Genomic DNA, 17,598 nt, shown 5'->3' with positions numbered 1-17,598 from the left:
GTCCCTTTCCTGCAGGGTTGGCTGAGGTCATGGCCGGCTTGGGGGTGGAGAAGTTGGAGAAGCTGATGCCAGAAATTGTGGCTACAGCCAGCAAAGTGGACATTGCCCCCCACGTCCGAGACGGCTACATCATGATGTTCAACTACCTGCCCATCACCTTCGGGGACAAATTCACTCCTTATGTGGGGCCCATCATCCCCTGTATCCTCAAAGTAGGCACCGGTGCCCCCACTGAGGATAGGGCCTAGGGTGGGGGCCAGGACACATGCTCTCTCCTGGGGGGCTCGGCCTCTCTGCCAGATGCAGCTGGGTAGCAGGGAGTCCTGCTTTTTCTTGGGTCTGGGTGCCTAGGGAGCAGCAGGTCTGGCTGACACCCGCTCTGTGCACAGGCTCTTGCTGATGAGAACGAGTTTGTGCGTGATACTGCCCTGCGTGCGGGCCAGAGGGTCATCTCCATGTATGCTGAGACGGCCATCGCCCTGCTGCTGCCCCAGCTGGAGCAAGGCCTCTTTGATGACCTCTGGAGAATAAGGTAAGAAGTCAGGCGGAAAGACCCAGTGGCCATAGCTTTGTGTTTGGGGAACTTACTGAGAAATGAGGGCTTCCCAGGGGGCGCTAGTGGTAAAGAACCCACCTGCCAATGCAGGAGATGTAAGTGACATGAGTTCGATCCCTGGGTCAGGATGATCCCCTGGAGGAGGAAATGGCCACACTCTAGTATTTTTGCCTGGGACATCCCACGGACAGAGGAGTCTGGTGGGCTATGGTCCATAGGATTGCAGAGAGTCAGACAGCTGGAGTAACTTACCTCACACGCACGCACGCACTGAGAAATGAAAAGCAGAATGTTGCCAAAAGCTCTCAACTTTTCCAGATCCTCATTTCTCACCATTTGGTAACTCTCCAGTTTCCTAGAGCAGTGTCTGTAATTCCGATTCTCTTCTAAGATGTTTTTTCTCTTCAGTCCTTCAGTTTGTATCAAAATTTTAAATGTGAATGCTTTCTCATCTGGAGATTCTCCTTCTAGGATTTCGTCTCAGGGACATATTTAGTCAAGTGCTTAAAGATGTATTTAGAAGGATGTGTGTTGCGATACTGCTTATCATTTGAAAAGGTAGGTTTGAAAAAGTCAGATAGTGCGTCCACAACACGAACTTTGACCCGGCTGTTACGAAGAATGGCGTGAGGACAGCTTCGGCTGACCCAGGACGCTCCTCGGCCTTCTGTTGGCGGGTGGGGAGGTGCGGGCCGTGGCCGGGTCCTGTGTGGGCCCACTTTGCACACCCTGTGTGTGGGAGGGGTGTCTGTGTACAGGGTGATTGGTGTGCACAAGGCTGTCACCAGAGTGTTGGAGCAGTTGCCTGGGTACCGACAGTCTGGGCGCTTGTTTACCCTCTCTGTCTTTCTATTTGTTTGTATTAATTGAACTTTCAGTTTGAATACAACCGTTAGCTTTATACTCATTCATTCAAAGAGAAACAGTTTCTCCTAGGCCTCTCCTTATGTCGCATCCTGATGATCTGCATTCCTGGATTCCCTGCTCATACTTCCCTCTGTGTTTCTCTCTCTTTAATAACTTTTATTATAGAAATATTTGTATCTGCTTTTAAAAATAGCTTGTTCTTTTCCATTATTAAAGTAATGTTCGTTAGTACAAAACTTGGAAGGAACATATGTGGGAGACTGTCGAGAAATGGCTATCATTTGTGACCTCTCCCGTTCTAAGAGAACCACCACCAGTGTTTGGGGTTCCTTTCCTTTCAGTCTCTTTTCCTGGCTGGTGCTTGGCCGAGACTTCCTCCTGCACCCTTGTGACTCTGTTCTTGGTCTCCTCTTCAGGTTCAGCTCTGTTCAGCTCCTTGGCGATCTCCTGTTCCACATCTCAGGAGTCACTGGGAAGATGACCACAGAAACTGCCTCAGAGGATGACAACTTCGGAACTGCTCAGTCCAACAAGGTGCACAGCCCCAGTTGACCCTCCTCCCTCTGCTGCCGGTGGGGAGACTCCCTGACACTCACACCGTGGGGGCTTCACTACCTCTCATTCTTGGCTCCCTTCTGCCACTGCAGGCGATCATCACTGCCCTGGGGGTAGATCGGCGGAACCGGGTGTTGGCGGGGCTGTACATGGGCCGCTCGGACACCCAGCTGGTGGTGCGGCAGGCCTCCCTGCACGTCTGGAAGATTGTGGTCTCTAACACCCCCCGCACCTTGCGCGAGATCCTGCCCACCCTCTTTGGGCTCCTGCTGGGTTTCCTGGCCAGCACATGTGCAGATAAGAGAACAGTAAGTGTCCCAGGCCTGGCTTCTGACCACAGAGCCCTGATGCCTCCTTTCAGAGGCTAGAAAGCTGGGTCTGCAGAGAATGGGAGAGCAGTGGGGTCCACCATCTAGCAGGGGAACTTTTATTTACTTAGTTACTTAAGAAATATTTCTTAAGCATCTACCATGTGCTAAGTGGGGGCCTAGGACCTTGTAGAGAAGAAAAGCAGCCTTGTGGAGCTGCCGTCTGGCAGAGGAAACGGATATTAGTCAAACAGTCGCACAAACAAGTGGGAAATGCAACTATGACAAGTGCTACATGGCACTGGCAGTGTGTATACCAGGTCAGCCAACTGGGGGCTCAGGGAAGGCTTCTCAGAAGAAATGATGTTTGAAGACAAACAGTGAGTGAGCATTAGCAGGTGAGGAGGTGATGAAAGACTGTTCGGGACCAGAGGACCAGTGGTTGAGATACCAGGACTGGACACGCGCAAGCCTTGAGGTGGGCAAGGAATTTGCCCAGAGCAGGGGCTGAGCAAAGGCCAGGGCAGCTGGAGGAGGGCCCCCAGGGCCAATGATCACGTCTGACAGTCCACTCCCAACCCCCATCTCTGGCAAACAGATTGCATAATTGGCTCTGAACAAGGGTTTGCACATGGCCTCAGAGGAGATGGGTCTTTTTCCCTGAACGTTGTGATTACAAACCCAACTCTCCTTTCCTGGGCAAGAGCATGAGGGTTAAGTGACTTCCAGGCCACAGTTTTCAATTCAGGGAGGTCAGCCCTCAACTGGACAATATGTGTTGAGTTTCTTGTTCATCCATGAGGTGCTGACTCTTTAGGCTGAGTAGGTGTGTGTGATGCAGAGAGAATTTTATTTTGTGGTGTCTTGCAAGCACCCTGGGGGCTTCTCACAGGATAGAGCGTTGGGGAGAGTTAAGTCTGGCTCCGATAACATCTGGGAGGTCCTGGGGCCCTCATTCTGGAGTGGCCCACTGGGTGTCCCGGGGTTTGCAGGGAGTCTGTCCTAACTTGACCTCTGCCCGGCAGATCGCAGCCAGGACGCTGGGAGATCTCGTCCGGAAGTTAGGGGAGAAAATCCTGCCGGAGATCATTCCCATCCTGGAGGAAGGCCTGAGATCTCCCAAGAGCGACGAGAGGCAGGGTGTGTGCATCGGGCTGAGCGAGATCATGAAGTCCACCAGCCGGGATGCGGTGAGCATGTCCTCAGGGCCTGAAGGCCTGCCGCCCACCCCCCTCAGAGGGCCGGAGGGTGAAGGCTCCCGGAGAAGCTGCTCCATTAACGACACTTCACCCTCAGGGACACGCCAACCTCACTCCAGAGGGTGATGTGGGCAGTGAGGTGCTGATGGGGCCACAGCACCCTGGGCTTTCTCACCTCTCAGCTTTCCCACCTCTCAGCTTTCGCACCAGTTTATAGGCTAAGACCTCAGCAATTTAGAGGCCTGGGGTGGCTTTTGGAGATTGAGGTGGTCTTTCCCTCTGCACTCCTGAGGTAGCTTCAGATTAATCCTTTTGTGTCAGTGCATCAGTTCAGTTCACGTGTGTGATGTGCTTAGCCGGGAAGGGAGGTGCATGTATGTGAGAGGTGGAGGGTGGCGGGGAGCAGGAGGGCGTGGAGTAGATGAGAGTGAGCACCCAGTGGGTGGAAACGTGTTGTCTCCAGCAGTGAGATTGTTTCCATATAGCAACAGTCAAGGGGGTTGGAGTCTTTCACCGACCCTACTTTTTCCAATTGAGCTTTCAGACATACCTGGGGAGTAGGTTGAGCATAGGCATAGAGCTCTAGACTGGGATGAAAGCGCCAAAGCGATGAGTGGACAGCGGGTCAGAGATGCGAGCATGTGGCCAATTGCTCAGCCTGAACAGCCTCATCTAATTCTCCAGCATGGGTCAGTACATGTGTGCCATTTGGGGTTTTTATAGTTGCGTTTTTCAAAGAACAAAGGTATACTCTGCCATCAGATGGGACTGTGATAAATTAAGTAGGTAGTGCCCCAAAGCCTGAGGCCCTGCCATGGCATGGCCGCCATATTCAGATTCAGTCCTTAGAGTCATCGAGGGGCGTTGCTTTGGTGGAATTGGTTACAGAGCAGTTGTTGGCCCCACTGTAGACCCAGAGACTTCATAAGGGAGCAGGTATTTGAGTTGAGACTTGACGAAGGACTTGGAGTTTCCCAAGATGATGAGCAAAGGAGCCTGGGGAGTGGAGGCCAGGTCACTTGGGGCCTCACTGTGGGAAGGAGTTTGCCATTTCCATGAGAGACCAGAGTATCTGGGGAACTTGCCAAAAAAAATTAAGACTGTTAACTGTTAAGTCCATGGCTTAGCTGGTAAAGAATCTGCCTACAATGCAGGAGACTGTCTGCAACTCAGGAGATGCAGGTTCCATCCCTGGCTCAGGAAGATGCCTGGGGAAGGAAACGCCAGCCCACTCCAGTATTCTTGCCTGGAAAATCCCATGGATGGCGGAGCCTGGCAGATGACAGTCCAGGGAGTCGCAAGAGTTGGACATGACTTAGCAACAAAACCACCCCCGCTGGGGGAAGGCTCCTCAGGGGCAGATCACAGATCCTCTCTGCTTTCTCATACTTGTGCATTTCCACAGAAACCAGCTGAGTGAAAAGTCTAGACCTGGCAAGAGACCAGGAAGCCTGTCTAGGCCAGAGGTCCTCACCGCCCCCACCCCCGCTGACTTTCTCTCCCTCCACCACATCAGGTTCAGCGCTCTCATGCCGTTGCAGGTGCTGTATTTCTCTGAGTCCCTCGTGCCCACGGCAAGGAAGGCCTTGTGTGACCCGCTGGAGGAGGTCAGAGAGGCGGCGGCAAAGACCTTCGAGCAGCTGCATTCCACCATCGGCCACCAGGCCCTGGAGGACATACTCCCGTTTTTACTGAAGCAGCTGGTGAGTGGCTCCGCCTCACTCCTGCCAGGAGGGGTTCCACCATCTCCGTGGAGGCCACATGCCTGGGCTGACTCTGCCAAGGCAGCCAGTGCAGGCCCCAGAAGGAGTGGGTACACAGGATGGCATCGACTCTCTGGGGGGCCGGGTGGGAGGTACTGGGGCCAGGGAGGTCCAGACCCTGGAGGCTGGGAGGAGAGCGGCTCCCAGACGTCACCCCATGCCCCTCTGCAGGATGACGAGGAGGTGTCCGAGTTTGCCTTGGACGGTCTGAAGCAGGTGATGGCCATCAAGAGCCGTGTGGTGCTGCCCTACCTCGTGCCCAAGGTAAGTCCCCACACGTGGCGACCCCCTCTGGCCTGGCAGCCATAGCCACGTCACCGTCCCCTAGTTACGTGAGGACCAGCTCTGAACCCGGATGCTGGGGGAGGCCAGCGACTCTGCAGTGGGACAGGATCTCCAAGATCCCAGCGCTACAGCCAGCACGGGCAGGCCCCACTGAGCTGATGTTCATCGTCCTGCAGCTGACGACCCCGCCTGTCAACACCCGGGTGCTGGCTTTCCTTTCGTCTGTGGCGGGTGATGCCCTGACGCGTCATCTTGGCGTGATCCTCCCGGCGGTCATGTTGGCCCTGAAGGAGAAGCTGGGGACTCCAGACGAGCAGCTGGTGAGGGGCACAGTCACCCCTGCAGACTCTATCCGTGTGCTGTCCCATCCTGGAGGCACGTGCTCAGCCGAGGTGTCGCCTGTGCTTTTAGGAGATGGCCAACTGTCAAGCCGTGATCCTGTCCGTGGAGGATGACACCGGGCACCGGCTCATCATCGAGGACCTGCTGGAAGCCGCCCGCAGCCCTGAGGTGGGCATGAGGCAGGCCGCGGCCATCGTTCTCAACATCTACTGCTCGCGTTCCAAGGCGGACTACACTAGCCACCTGCGGAGCCTGGTCTCAGGCCTGATCCGCCTCTTCAACGACTCCAGCCCCGTGGTTCTGGAGGAGAGCTGGGACGCCCTGAATGCCATCACCAAGGTGAGGGGCTGCTGGGCCACCTCTGGTGGAAGACAGTTCCGGGTGTTTCCAAGACTAGATGCTGTCGGCCAGCTTCAGCATCTGTCCCTGCGGGGCTGGTCTCGCCTGTGCTCCCGCCCACACCCTTCCTTCCCCCTGCTGCATTATTTGGAAGCTGTCTTGAGAGGGCTTGACTTGAACCCTGACATCCTTTTTGCTTTTCCCCGGTGTCCCACAGAAACTGGATGCGGGTAACCAGCTGGCCCTCATTGAGGAACTGCACAAGGAAATCCGGTTCATAGGAAATGAGAGCAGAGGCGAGCACGTGCCAGGCTTCTGCCTCCCGAAGAAGGTGAGCCAGGGCCCTGGGAGGGCCCCGCGGTCGTGTGGCTCTCCTCCGCCTTCCCCCGGGTCCCCAGCACTGCGGCCGCTGGGGCAGCTGCGTGTTACTCCACGCAGTGCTCTCGGTGCTGTTGTGCACTTCCATGGACAGCGTGTTTCTTCCCCACGGTGGCCCCGCGGGGACAGGGTCAGAGTTCACCACCTCCAGTTCACCTGTGGAGGTCACCCCGGAGCAGATGAGTGACAGGGCTGCAGGGACTCTACTCTCGTTCCCCAGCCAGCACTCTCTCAGCCCACGACCCTGGATGCCTGACTCGGTCGCTCATGGAGTTGAAGAGAGGGTGGCTGACAGGAGCTCCTGGCTTCAGGTGGGGGACTTCTGGGCCCAGAACCTTTGCGGTTTGACTCTCAGGTGGGATTCTCTTGTCAGGGGGTAACGTCCATCCTTCCAGTGCTGCGGGAGGGGGTCCTGACTGGCAGCCCAGAACAGAAGGAGGAAGCCGCCAAAGCATTAGGCTTGGTGATCCGCCTGACCTCGGCAGACGCCCTGCGGCCCTCCGTGGTCAACATCACCGGCCCTCTGATTCGCATCCTGGGGGACCGGTTCAGCTGGAACGTGAAGGCAGCTCTGCTCGAGACACTCAGCCTCTTGCTGGCCAAGGTGAGGATGGACAGGTTCACTTGGTCCACTTGGATCTTAGAGCCCAGATCTGTGCACAGGAGACCAGCACCCGGTGTGCTATGCAGGCAGGGCAGAGGGAGCGAAGACCTTGGACTCCAGACTCACCACACATGGTCAAGGCCAGGTCCACCACTTGGCAGATGTGTGGCCAGAATGACCTCAGAAGGTCGTGCAACTTCTGAGTCTGCTCCTTCACTTGTGTGTTGAGGGTACAACACTGCTTGTCTCTCAGAGGGCTGTGAGATATGGGGCTCAGGTGAAATAACATCTAATGACACGTTCTAACTCAGCACACCAGCATGTGTGTGTCTGATAATCGCTTTTATTAGAAGTGGTTCAAAGGGACTCTGCTCCAAAATCCAGGGCCATGTGAGTACATTAGAAACCTTGTTCACATACATTTCCCATCTTTATGACTACCTCATAAAGGGAGATGAAGAGAATCTGAGGAGAGAACGCAAAGGAAGTCCAAGAGCAACTTCAGTAACTTTAGTTTTTGCCCAAAGTGTCAAAAGCGAAGCAACACATTAACTGTTTCTGATACTTTACAGGCTAATAATTAAAGCCTTTAGGCTTGGAGAGTTATAAACAGCCAAGATTTATTTTGGTAAAAAAAAATTCTTACTTGTGGTTTGGAAACAAAAGCTTAGAAGAGTTGTAGCTCTTTTCCTTCTGGGAGAAAAGTGTGGGGGAGCAACTTCCCAGCTAAAAAACGGGACTGCGAGCGTCACCCTCATTCTGTTGGAAATTGTCTTTTCTTTTTTCTTTTTATTTAAGTATCATCTTTACCTTCCATTCTGTGCCGTTCGTGTGTGTGTGTGTGTGTGTGTGCGCGTGTGTGTGTGTGTGTGAATTCTGTGTCCAGATGGAACCTTTCCCTCCTGGAGTTTGTCCCACAGGCTGTGAGCCAGGTGTCACCCATGGGCAGGTGGCTCTCACCGCAGCTTTGCTGGCTTTATTCTGTGGTCCACCTCCCAGCAGCCTGCCAGCCCCAACCCCTGTGTCTCTAGACCCTAAATGGCATTGAGCCTCCAAACAGCTGCTTTTTCCTTCCCTTTTAGCCTTGAGTAGGTCTTTCCTCTGGGCCCATCTGTAGTTTGTCACAGATGTGCGTCTTTTCCTCCACGTGGTCAGGCCTCAAACTGGATTGTCAGTGCATGGGTGCACGTGTGTACAGGGATGACCACCCAAAGCCACCTGTTCTGTAGGATCGTGTGCAGTAGGTGGCACCTGGCCTGTTTACCTGCCTTTGCAGAATGTTCTTCCACGGTACTGACAGGTCTGCTGGCCTGCTCTGTAATGTATTCAGAGCCAGGGGTTTCGAGTCACTTGTCCACATGGGCAGAACTCCCCTAAGCCGAGCTGACGGTTCTCTGCCTGTGGGAAGCTGGAAGCAGAAGAGGAGGCTGAGGGGACCCTCTGTGCCGGGCTCTCCCGTCTTGCGGCGCCTCTGCTCCTGGCCTGAGTGTGGAGCCGCGCAGGTTCAGGGTGCTTTGTTTTCGTGCCTGTGTGCCCTGTGGCCCGCACGCCCCCTCAGCCAGGCTCTGGGATGGGGGTCTCTCTGACAGGTCGGGATCGCCCTGAAGCCCTTCCTGCCCCAGCTGCAGACCACCTTCACCAAAGCCCTGCAGGACTCTAACCGCGGCGTGCGCCTGAAGGCGGCCGACGCGCTAGGCAAGCTCATTTCCATCCACATCAAGGTGGATCCTCTCTTCACGGAGCTGCTGAATGGCATCCGGGTCATGGAGGACCCGGGCGTCAGGTGAGGCGCTGGCGCGGGGAGAGCTGTGGCTGTGGGGCAGCCCGGCCCTACCTGTGCGGTGGGAGCGCGGGTGGAGAAGAGCCGGGTTTGAGTCGGGCGTGTTGATTCTGCAGGGACACCATGCTGCAGGCCCTGAGGTTTGTGATTCAGGGAGCAGGGGCCAAAGTGGATGTGGTCATCCGGAAAAACATCGTTTCGCTCCTGCTGAGCATGCTGGGACACGACGAGGTACTGCCGCAGGTGGATGCGGGGCACGCGGGCTGGGCTGGTTTCCCTTCCCTTGGGCTGGCGTCTCTGCCTCGAGAAGCAGAACCTGGTCAGGAGTGATCATCACTCCCGATGTTCGTGTCGCTCTGTGGTTTGCCGCACCTCTGGTCGTGAGGGAGACAGGCACTTAGTGTTGATATGGACAGCGTATCGTATAGGTAAGGGAAGCTAAGGTTTCTAAAGTCCCAGGTCTCTTGTTCATTTGTTCTCCAGTCTTAAGTCGCTTCCCCTGCTCTGTCCCTCATTTCCCCAGTTGTAAAATGAAGAGTTTTGTTTTTTGGCTCGGGAAGCATTTGCTGATGTGCAGAGCCTTGCCCAGGGGTGAATGAAGTGTGGGCACAGCCCTCAGGAAACAGTGTCTGGTGTCTGTCTGGAGGAGGGTGTTCAGCACTGTTTGTGAGGGGCAGACTGACCTGGGCCATGCCCTAGCACATGGTAGAGTAAGAACCGGGACTGAACCCATGACTCCTGGTTCTCTGTCCCAAGGCCCTTCCTGGCCCCATCTGCAAGCATCTGTGAAGTACCAGTTGCTCTCTGATGAGCCCCAAAGCAGTTGAGTCTTTGAGAAGGATTTTCTCTTTCCCCTTTGATTGACACTGTGGGGCTGATCTCTGGAGGGAGGCCTCAGGGTTCGCACAGAGCTGCACCTTGTTTGCCCATGCCCAGGGCTGGTTATCCCCTGCAGCTGAGGCCCTGGCCTTTTGTGGCACAGATGGGAGCCTCTGCCTTCTCTTGGTCACGGTCTGTCACGTTTTTATAGGGCCACTCACAGTGCAAGCAAAAGTTAGTAGGCAAACCAATTTGCATTTCACCACAATGGAGCTTAAAATAGACCCCTTAGAGAGAGTGGGTGTTGTGTCAGAGAGAGCCAGCTTTAGCCTCGCGTGACACCTGGGAGCTCAGAGGCCCAGACTGCTGGCCGGCCACCCTCCTCCCCCTCAGAACTTCCGCTGGATCAGAGGTGGCAATCCAGGGTGCCGGCCTGGCTCATGCGTCTCCACGGGCCCTTGAGGCCCTGGTTGGTTGGTTGGTTGTTTTGTTTGGGAGAGGCACGCCAAGTTGGCACTTCGAATACTATAGCACGTAACCCAAAATCCTGTGCACAGCATCCTGTAGTGAGCCAGCAGGGAGAGTGGCCAGGAAGCGCTTATGTACGGGACTTTGGTTTTGACACAGAACTCTTAGCCTTTCCCTATTGCCTTGGGCCAATTAGAGCTTCAGTGTGACTTCCCAGGACAGACCCACACAATGTTGGGGCAGCAGGGAGCCTCTCTGGACACAGGCGGACACATGAGAGGTTTGGGAGTGGGGTGGGGTGGGGTGAAGTGGGGGTGGAGCTCCCAGTGGTTCTGTAACCACCTTCCCTGAGGACTATGGGCAGAGCTTGCCTCCCTCCCCGCCTCACAGGGCTGTTGATAGTAACTGAGATAATAAACGTGAAGCATTCAGGCTTGTAAGAAGAAAGGTGCTATGTAAATACAGTTATTGTTGCTATTATGATGATGATCACCATATGCACACATGCTGGAGTTTTCTATAATTAAGTTAAGTGCTGGGTGTGTAATTTTTAACTCGGCGCCGAGTGGTAGCCCTGCTCTGGCGGCGGGAGTGTGTGTGCTGGAGGGAGGACTGGACTTGGCGTCCACATCCCTCACGCCCTGGTGCCCGCAGAGCCCATGTGGGCTGGCACCCTGGTTTACCACCTTCTCTGCCCCGTCAGGACAATACGCGCATCTCCTCGGCCGGGTGCCTGGGGGAGCTGTGCGCCTTTCTGACGGAAGAGGAGCTCAGCACCGTTCTTCAGCAGTACTTGCTGGGTAGGCCTCTTGTGTGCCCTTTTCGGGGCCTCTCTGTCTCCCCTGCCCCTCAGAGGGTCTTCTGGTAGCTGGACCAGCCTCTCCTTGGAAATGTCAAAATGGAGTTTCTGGGGGTCTTGCAGCCCGGAGCGTCTCTGCTCTGAGGAGGTAGCTGTGGTTGGGAGTGGCCTGTGAGGGATGGCCACTCGGCGGCCACTTGGGGCAGGGAGGTCTGTGTGCAGTGAGGACTGGGGTTCCCGCCAGGCTCCGAGCTGACACACGAGTCTCAGGTGGTAGAGGTGGGCTTTGCGGGTGGTAGACGGTGCAGGTCGACCCCCCTGTGTCCTTCCACCCAGCGGACGTGTCCGGCATTGACTGGATGGTTCGGCACGGGCGGAGCCTGGCTCTCTCCGTGGCTGTGAGCGTGGCTCCCAGCAGACTCTGCGTAGGCAAGTACGGCAGTGATGTCCAGGACATGATCCTCAGCAACGCCATGGCAGACAGGGTAAGGCTGTGGGGCGGCCAGACTAGGTGGTCAGAATTTCACTCTTGCCACTAACTTCCTGTGCCCTGGGACCAGTGCTTGGTCTCCCTGGGCACTGTTTCATCATCTAAACAGTGAGGAGTTTGGGTTGGAGCATCCAGAGGACCCTTCAAGGCCAGAAAGTCTCTATTTCTGGGAACTAGGGTCTCAGGCTTTATTCACCTGCCCCACAGCCAGGCAGAACCTCTTTATGAGAGCCATCAAAGGGTCTTGGAGGTGATGTAGGGGGTGGGGTGGGGACTGGTGGTGGAGGGCCAGGGTCCCCAGAAATGCCTGGGGAAGGGATGGTGTATGGCCCTGCTTCCCCGAGGAGGGAGCCGGAGGCACCCTGTCTAGCTCTCCGCTCACTTTCCAGATCCCCATCGCTGTGAGCGGGGTCCGGGGCATGGGCTTTCTGATGAAGTACCACATCGAGACCGGAGGAGGACAGTTGCCGGCCAAACTCTCCAGCCTGTTCATTAAGGTGAGCGAGGCAGCCTGGCTCGTGAGACGGACCTGTGACCAGAAGACACTGGAAGTGTGTCCATGTGTTTGAAGCACTCTGAGGGTGGCCTGCAGGGCTAGGGGGTGGGGGTGGGGGTCTCTGAGCCCGTAGGGCTGGGGTGCAGAATGGTCTCTGGAAGACTGCCCAACTTTTTTCTTTTGGCCCAACTTTTTGTCAAGAGTCTCCCATAGATCCATGACCCCAAATCAAGTTAAGAACCTCTATTTTAGGCATTCTTTCTAGGCACCCCAATTTTTCAAACTTTGGGACAGACCTGGGTTCAAATTTATCTTCGCTCTCCTGCCTCCCTTTAGCAGGCATGAGAGTAATTAGCAGGCATGGCTACTGTGGTGGCTGCAGGACCCACTTGGGAAAGCTGGGGAGCCTGGCAGAGGGGCCGCCAGCATCTGTGTGGTAAAACATGCTGCTCAAACTTTGGTGTGCACGCAAAACCGGAACCTGCATTTTAAGAAATGCGGCCGAGCCCTTCACCCTGCCTTTGTAACCAGCTACCGGGCAGTGTCAGTGGCCCTGGTGCACTGACCTCACTCTGAGCAGTGAGGCTCCCACGGCTGCTGTCCCCACCCTGCAGACACCCAGAGAGGAGGGTGTACAGGGCCCTGATTGGCCTGAGCCTGTATCACCCCGCATGCAGCTGTCGTCAGTGTTTATTACTGAGGAGCTGCGGTGCGCCTGGCTGGGCTAGACCCTGAAGTACAGAGGTGAACGGGGTAGACAAGATCTCTGGAGGCGGAGGTACACAGAGCGTGTGGGAGGGCCCTCATCTAGATAGGGCTGTCGGGGAGATGCCTGAAGGCTGACATCTGAGCTGAGGCCTGAAGGATGAGAGGGGACCGACCAGGTGAGGATCTGGGGCAAGCACGTCCCGGGCAGTGGGACCCGCCAGTGCAGGGACGCGAGGCAGGAAGCAGTGTGAGGCGTTTGAGGAAGTTGGAAGCCCTCGTGGGCTGAGAGTGCCGAGCCAAGGAGACGGTGGTGTGAGATGATGTGGAAGAGGTAGGGTCCGAACACACCCAGCCGCCCTCCCACAGTGAGGATGCCGCGGAGGGAGCAGGGGGTCAGTCCCACGATGAGGGCAGTGTCAGGGCAGAGCCTGGGCTGTGGCGAGGAGCAAGCTGGATGTGCCTGATGGAAAGCCCGAGCTCCTCTTCACAGTGTCTGCAGAACCCATCCAGTGACATCAGGTTGGTGGCTGAGAAGATGATCTGGTGGGCAAACAAGGACCCGCTGCCTGCCCTGGACCCCCAGGCCATCAAGCCCATCCTGAAGGCCCTCCTGGACAACACCAAGGATAAAAACACTGTCGTCAGGGCCTACAGCGACCAGGCGATTGTCAACCTCCTCAAGATGAGGCAGGGAGAGGAAGTGTTTCAGGTGGGAGCCTGGGACTGGTGGGCCTCCCCACGGCTTCTGGGCGCTTGTCTTGTGGGCCTTCTGCATGACAGTGTTTAAGGCTTGTACTCTGCCACCGCATAGGCATGAGTGTTGATGGGCAGATAGTCATCTGGTGACTGGTCTGGTGCCTAAAAACACATCCCTCTATTCCCGAGGTGTTGAGATTCCTTTCAGCAGCAGGGTTCCTCCTTCAAGTAAAATCTCAGGTGGCTCCCAAACCTGTAACAGACCTCCCAGGGCTGCCTGTTGAGGCCCAGAGTCCTGTCCCTCAGCCCCCTGCCTGCTGAGCCACCTTTAAAGCGCTGAATGCTCCAGGCCCCACTCTGTCATCGGATCAGGGCATGAGGCCTGCATGTCTTGGCTGTCCCTGGATCCACCTGATTCCCTTACTTTGCCAGGGTCCCTCTCAGTGGTTCTAGTTCTGGGTTTGCGTTCAGTGTTGTCTTTGATTGGGGAAATCTGAAGCCATATTTTCTGATTTTGTCTCCTCGTTTCCCTCCTCCCCTCAGTCCCTCTGCAAGATCCTGGATGTGGCCAGCTTGGAAGTGCTGAATGAATGCAACCGGAGGTCTCTGAAGAAGCTGGCCGGCCAGGCTGACTCCACGGAGCAGGTGGATGACACCATCCTGACCTGACGGACCCGGGCCCGTCCACTGGGCTCTGCATCAGCATTTCAGCTCCACCTCTTTGTTCACTGTTTTCATTTTTGAAAATGCATTTGTTCTGATGGGGAGCTTAGGAGATGGCATTCCCAGAAAGTATTTTAATGTATCAACAGACCACAGCCAAAGCCTTAAATCAAACCTACACACAACTGAATATTGCCTCCTCCATCTCTCACCCTTTTCTTTGGAGAAGAAAAAGCACACACGTGAGCCTCGCCCAGCGGTCACCAGGAGCTGCTCGTCCACTCTGCGTGGCTGGGTCCAGAACGTGAGGCTCAGATGTCTGCCTCCTGGTCTCTTGTGCCAGAGCTCTGGCTCCAGGGCCAGTGCCTCCAACCTCTGCCTAGATCCCGAGGGGGCACAGAGCCACGGAGGCCTGCCCGTGCAGTATCTCAGCGTGGCTTTCCAGCACTGTGCAGCTCACCTGGATCTGACCCGTCAGGTGACAGGGACAGCCCGAGTAGTTTGCGAGTTGGGGGAGGGGAGTAGGTTTAAACGCAGGTAGTCTGAAGGAGGGATGTTGAATAAAGGCTTTGATTTGATCTTGATAAGCAGATTTTTAAAAATCTCCAAACATCCACTAAACATGAAGCTTCGTGCATCAGGAGCAAGGCAAGGCCTCATGCAGCTGTCCCCATGAGCACAGGCAACTCTGATTTCTGGGCGTCTCTCCTGCTCTCTGAAGTCCCATAGATACCTGCAGCCATGTCTGTTCTGAGACTGGATCTCAAGAGGGCTGCAGTCAGACCTGAGATCTCACTGGTGTGGAGATCCCAGGGGTTGAATCAGCCGCCTCCCTGTTCTGTCCTGACTCAGAAAGGTAGGCAGCTTCTGAGAGTCAAGTTTTACAGAGAAAGTCTTCCCTTCTGTGGAATAAGAACAAACCACATTCCTGTAATCAGAATTGCGAGAGGAAACCAAAGTCGCAGTTGAGCATCTGCGTCCTTTATGAATGATTTCCTTCCTCCTGGTTCTTAGAAGGCTCGTGATCCAGGCGTCCTGTCTGACGGAGCCCGCCCCTCCGGGCCCCAGTGACGCAAGTGTTCCTGGGCTGTTTTCCCTGGTCACAATACGGAACAAAACTTGTACCAAAATTTCTGGTATGAGCTGTAAAAGGAAGAAAAAAAGGAAACATGGTGGGAGCGAGCTCACATTATAAAAGGCCTGAAGTACTATACCAAAAACCAGAAGCGAGGCTTTGCTTATCCAGAATGCAGCAGAGGTAGAAAGTAGCCTGTGACTCAGCACTTCTGATGAATAAGACAGGTGACCTCTGAGGTGCCTGAGCCTTGTGTGTCACAGGACTTCCTGTTTTCTTGCTGCAGACGTGGTCTCCACGGGCTCATTGGAGCTGTAGAGTCCCAGGGCTGGAAGGGACCTTGAGAGGGCAGCTGAGCCGGTCCCCACAGCCAAAGCAGCCAATGGTTACAGCTTTCGTAGCCATGGTAACTGTCCTCTGCTCCTGGGATTCAGATGATCACTGGCACGCTCCCAGCTGCCTGGGGCATATGTCCAGCAAGCCAGTTGCAGCTGCAGGTGGCTCTGCCTGTCAGCCCTGGGGAGGCAGGTGAAGTTCTCATGGGAGGGGTTGTGGGCTGGGAAGCCTCTGAAGCCCCCAAGGTAAGCGTTCAGTGCTTCCTCCAGGATCTTAGAGCAGACGCTTGGGTCCACCTCTGCTGTTCCGTCCCCAGTCTGAAATCGGGAGGAGAGCCTGATGTACTTAGAGCTGGAGGACTCTCAGTAAGCAAAGTCCAGACCTGCCTGGTGGCTCAGACAGTAAAGAATCTGCTTGTAATGCAGGCGACCCGGGTTCAGTCCCTGGGTTGGGAAGATCCCCTGGTGAAGGGCATGGCTACCCACTCCAATATTCTTGCCTGGAGAATCCCATGGACAGAGGAACCTGGTGGGCTACAGTCCATGGGGTCACAAAGAGTCAGACATGGCTGAGCAACTAACACACTGACATTTTCAAAGGAGAAACGCCGGGTTCCCATTCAGAGACTGGAGGACAATGAGATCTCTCTGTTCAGGATGGATGGATGGATGAAGGTTGATTCACAGACAGAGATGACTCAGAATCCTGGAGTGCACTGACTTGCATCCTCTGAGTCTGGAAGTGGTCTGTGAAAGGCTGTCAGAGCCATGCCAGTGGAGCAGGTGAAGGAGACCCCGCCAGCCCATAATCACTGCGGTCCTGAAAACAGCTGCCCAGACCGAACACCCTGGAGAAGGAGCTTGGCAGCAGAGAATGAAGCCATCTGCCCGGGTGGTTGGTAGGGCTGTTTAGCCTCAGAGGAGTCACCCAGCCTTTCTGGGCCAGTTTTCTCATCTGCAAAATGAGGAATTTGGAATGGAAGCTCTCCATGTGTCTTCAAGTTATCCTTCAGGGGTTAACAGTAATTATAACAGGTGCCATTTGGCTTTTTTTCCCCACTTAACACACTTAACCTGTAGAGTCGGTTCTCTAGTTATGACTTTTTTCCTGAGCAGGAAATTGAGGCATGGGATGGTCACAAGTGGTGGTCCGTCCCCAGAGCCGCTCGTGTCCTTAGCCTGGCTCTTCCTCCTGCTGCGCTGGCTAGCTGGGCACAAGCCCTGTCATGCACCTCTCTATAGACTGGTCCTGCAGGCCTCTCTCATCCTGCAGTGCTCGAGGTGAAGTGCCGAGGTGGCTCCAGGTGACTGGCCAGGGGCCTGAGCCACCCCAGGCCTTCCCCCTCGGCTCTGCAGGCTGATCCATACCTCACCGTGCGGATAGGACACTTCCTGTTGTTAGAAAAGACACTTCTCTGAGGCTTTTGTGAGAGAGGGGACCCCTATCTTTGTCTGCCATGTGTTAGAAGGGCAGTGACAAGATGGTGTGCCTTTAGCTAATCTGGAGAAAACGAAACAGCGATCTTAACCTTTTAACTTTGGGAGCCTCTGGAATCTTGGCGTTGAGACTGTTTTAAAATGTAGGGGAGTGTGACGTGGTTCACGTCCCTTGTTCCCTTCATCCCACTGCCGAGGTGCTGGCGGGTTTGGGAGAGGGCAGGGGACCTGCAGAGTCAACACAATTTTATTGGCAGGGATTTGGGGACATGATTTTACTGCGTGGATGTCAAGACAGGCAGTTGGGGATGTTTTTCTTCTAACTAGGGTTCTGTGTGGACTGGTCTTTAACTGTTCCAAGCCTTTCTAAATAAGAGCAATAGGAAAAACAGGAACCAGCATAACTTAAAGATCTAGGTTCTAAAGTATTTTTAAGCAAACAGCTGTTTCTTTTAAATCCTCATACAGAGCACCCTGGTGGAGCTGCATGGACTTGGAAGTCAGGTTTAAACCTTAACTTGAGTGCTTCATGTTAAGCCAGAGCATGTCCCCTAACCTCTCTGAGAGCGTGTCCTCCCCTGGACAGTGATAGTCCAGCCCCCTAGGCTATCTGGAGTGGGTGAGGTAACGCCCTCC

At 55.1% G+C, this 17,598-nt stretch overlaps 1 protein-coding gene across 1 annotated transcript in view; it reads left to right on the top strand.

Moving 5' to 3' along the window:
* The window catches only part of GCN1 (GCN1 activator of EIF2AK4), a 54,381-nt gene extending 39,714 nt beyond the window's left edge, over nt 1-14,667 (top strand). Inside the window, exons 41-58 of the mRNA XM_068990196.1 lie at nt 16-212; nt 390-532; nt 1,840-1,957; nt 2,071-2,286; nt 3,312-3,476; nt 5,027-5,188; nt 5,420-5,512; nt 5,710-5,853; nt 5,945-6,214; nt 6,432-6,545; nt 6,966-7,196; nt 8,786-8,979; nt 9,093-9,207; nt 10,967-11,063; nt 11,399-11,547; nt 11,942-12,049; nt 13,247-13,465; nt 13,996-14,667. Of these exons, the coding sequence (XP_068846297.1) occupies nt 16-212; nt 390-532; nt 1,840-1,957; nt 2,071-2,286; nt 3,312-3,476; nt 5,027-5,188; nt 5,420-5,512; nt 5,710-5,853; nt 5,945-6,214; nt 6,432-6,545; nt 6,966-7,196; nt 8,786-8,979; nt 9,093-9,207; nt 10,967-11,063; nt 11,399-11,547; nt 11,942-12,049; nt 13,247-13,465; nt 13,996-14,121 (2,861 nt within the window). The 3' untranslated portion in view covers nt 14,122-14,667. The remainder of the gene's footprint in view (nt 1-15; nt 213-389; nt 533-1,839; nt 1,958-2,070; nt 2,287-3,311; nt 3,477-5,026; nt 5,189-5,419; nt 5,513-5,709; nt 5,854-5,944; nt 6,215-6,431; nt 6,546-6,965; nt 7,197-8,785; nt 8,980-9,092; nt 9,208-10,966; nt 11,064-11,398; nt 11,548-11,941; nt 12,050-13,246; nt 13,466-13,995) is intronic.
* The last annotated feature ends 2,931 nt before the right edge of the window (nt 14,668-17,598 follow it).

This window comes from Capricornis sumatraensis, chromosome 17, assembly GCF_032405125.1.
Source record: "Capricornis sumatraensis isolate serow.1 chromosome 17, serow.2, whole genome shotgun sequence".
NCBI lineage: Eukaryota > Metazoa > Chordata > Mammalia > Artiodactyla > Bovidae > Capricornis > Capricornis sumatraensis.
Note: the sequence above shows the minus strand (reverse complement) of the source record. Positions and strands in the feature narration are given on the sequence as shown.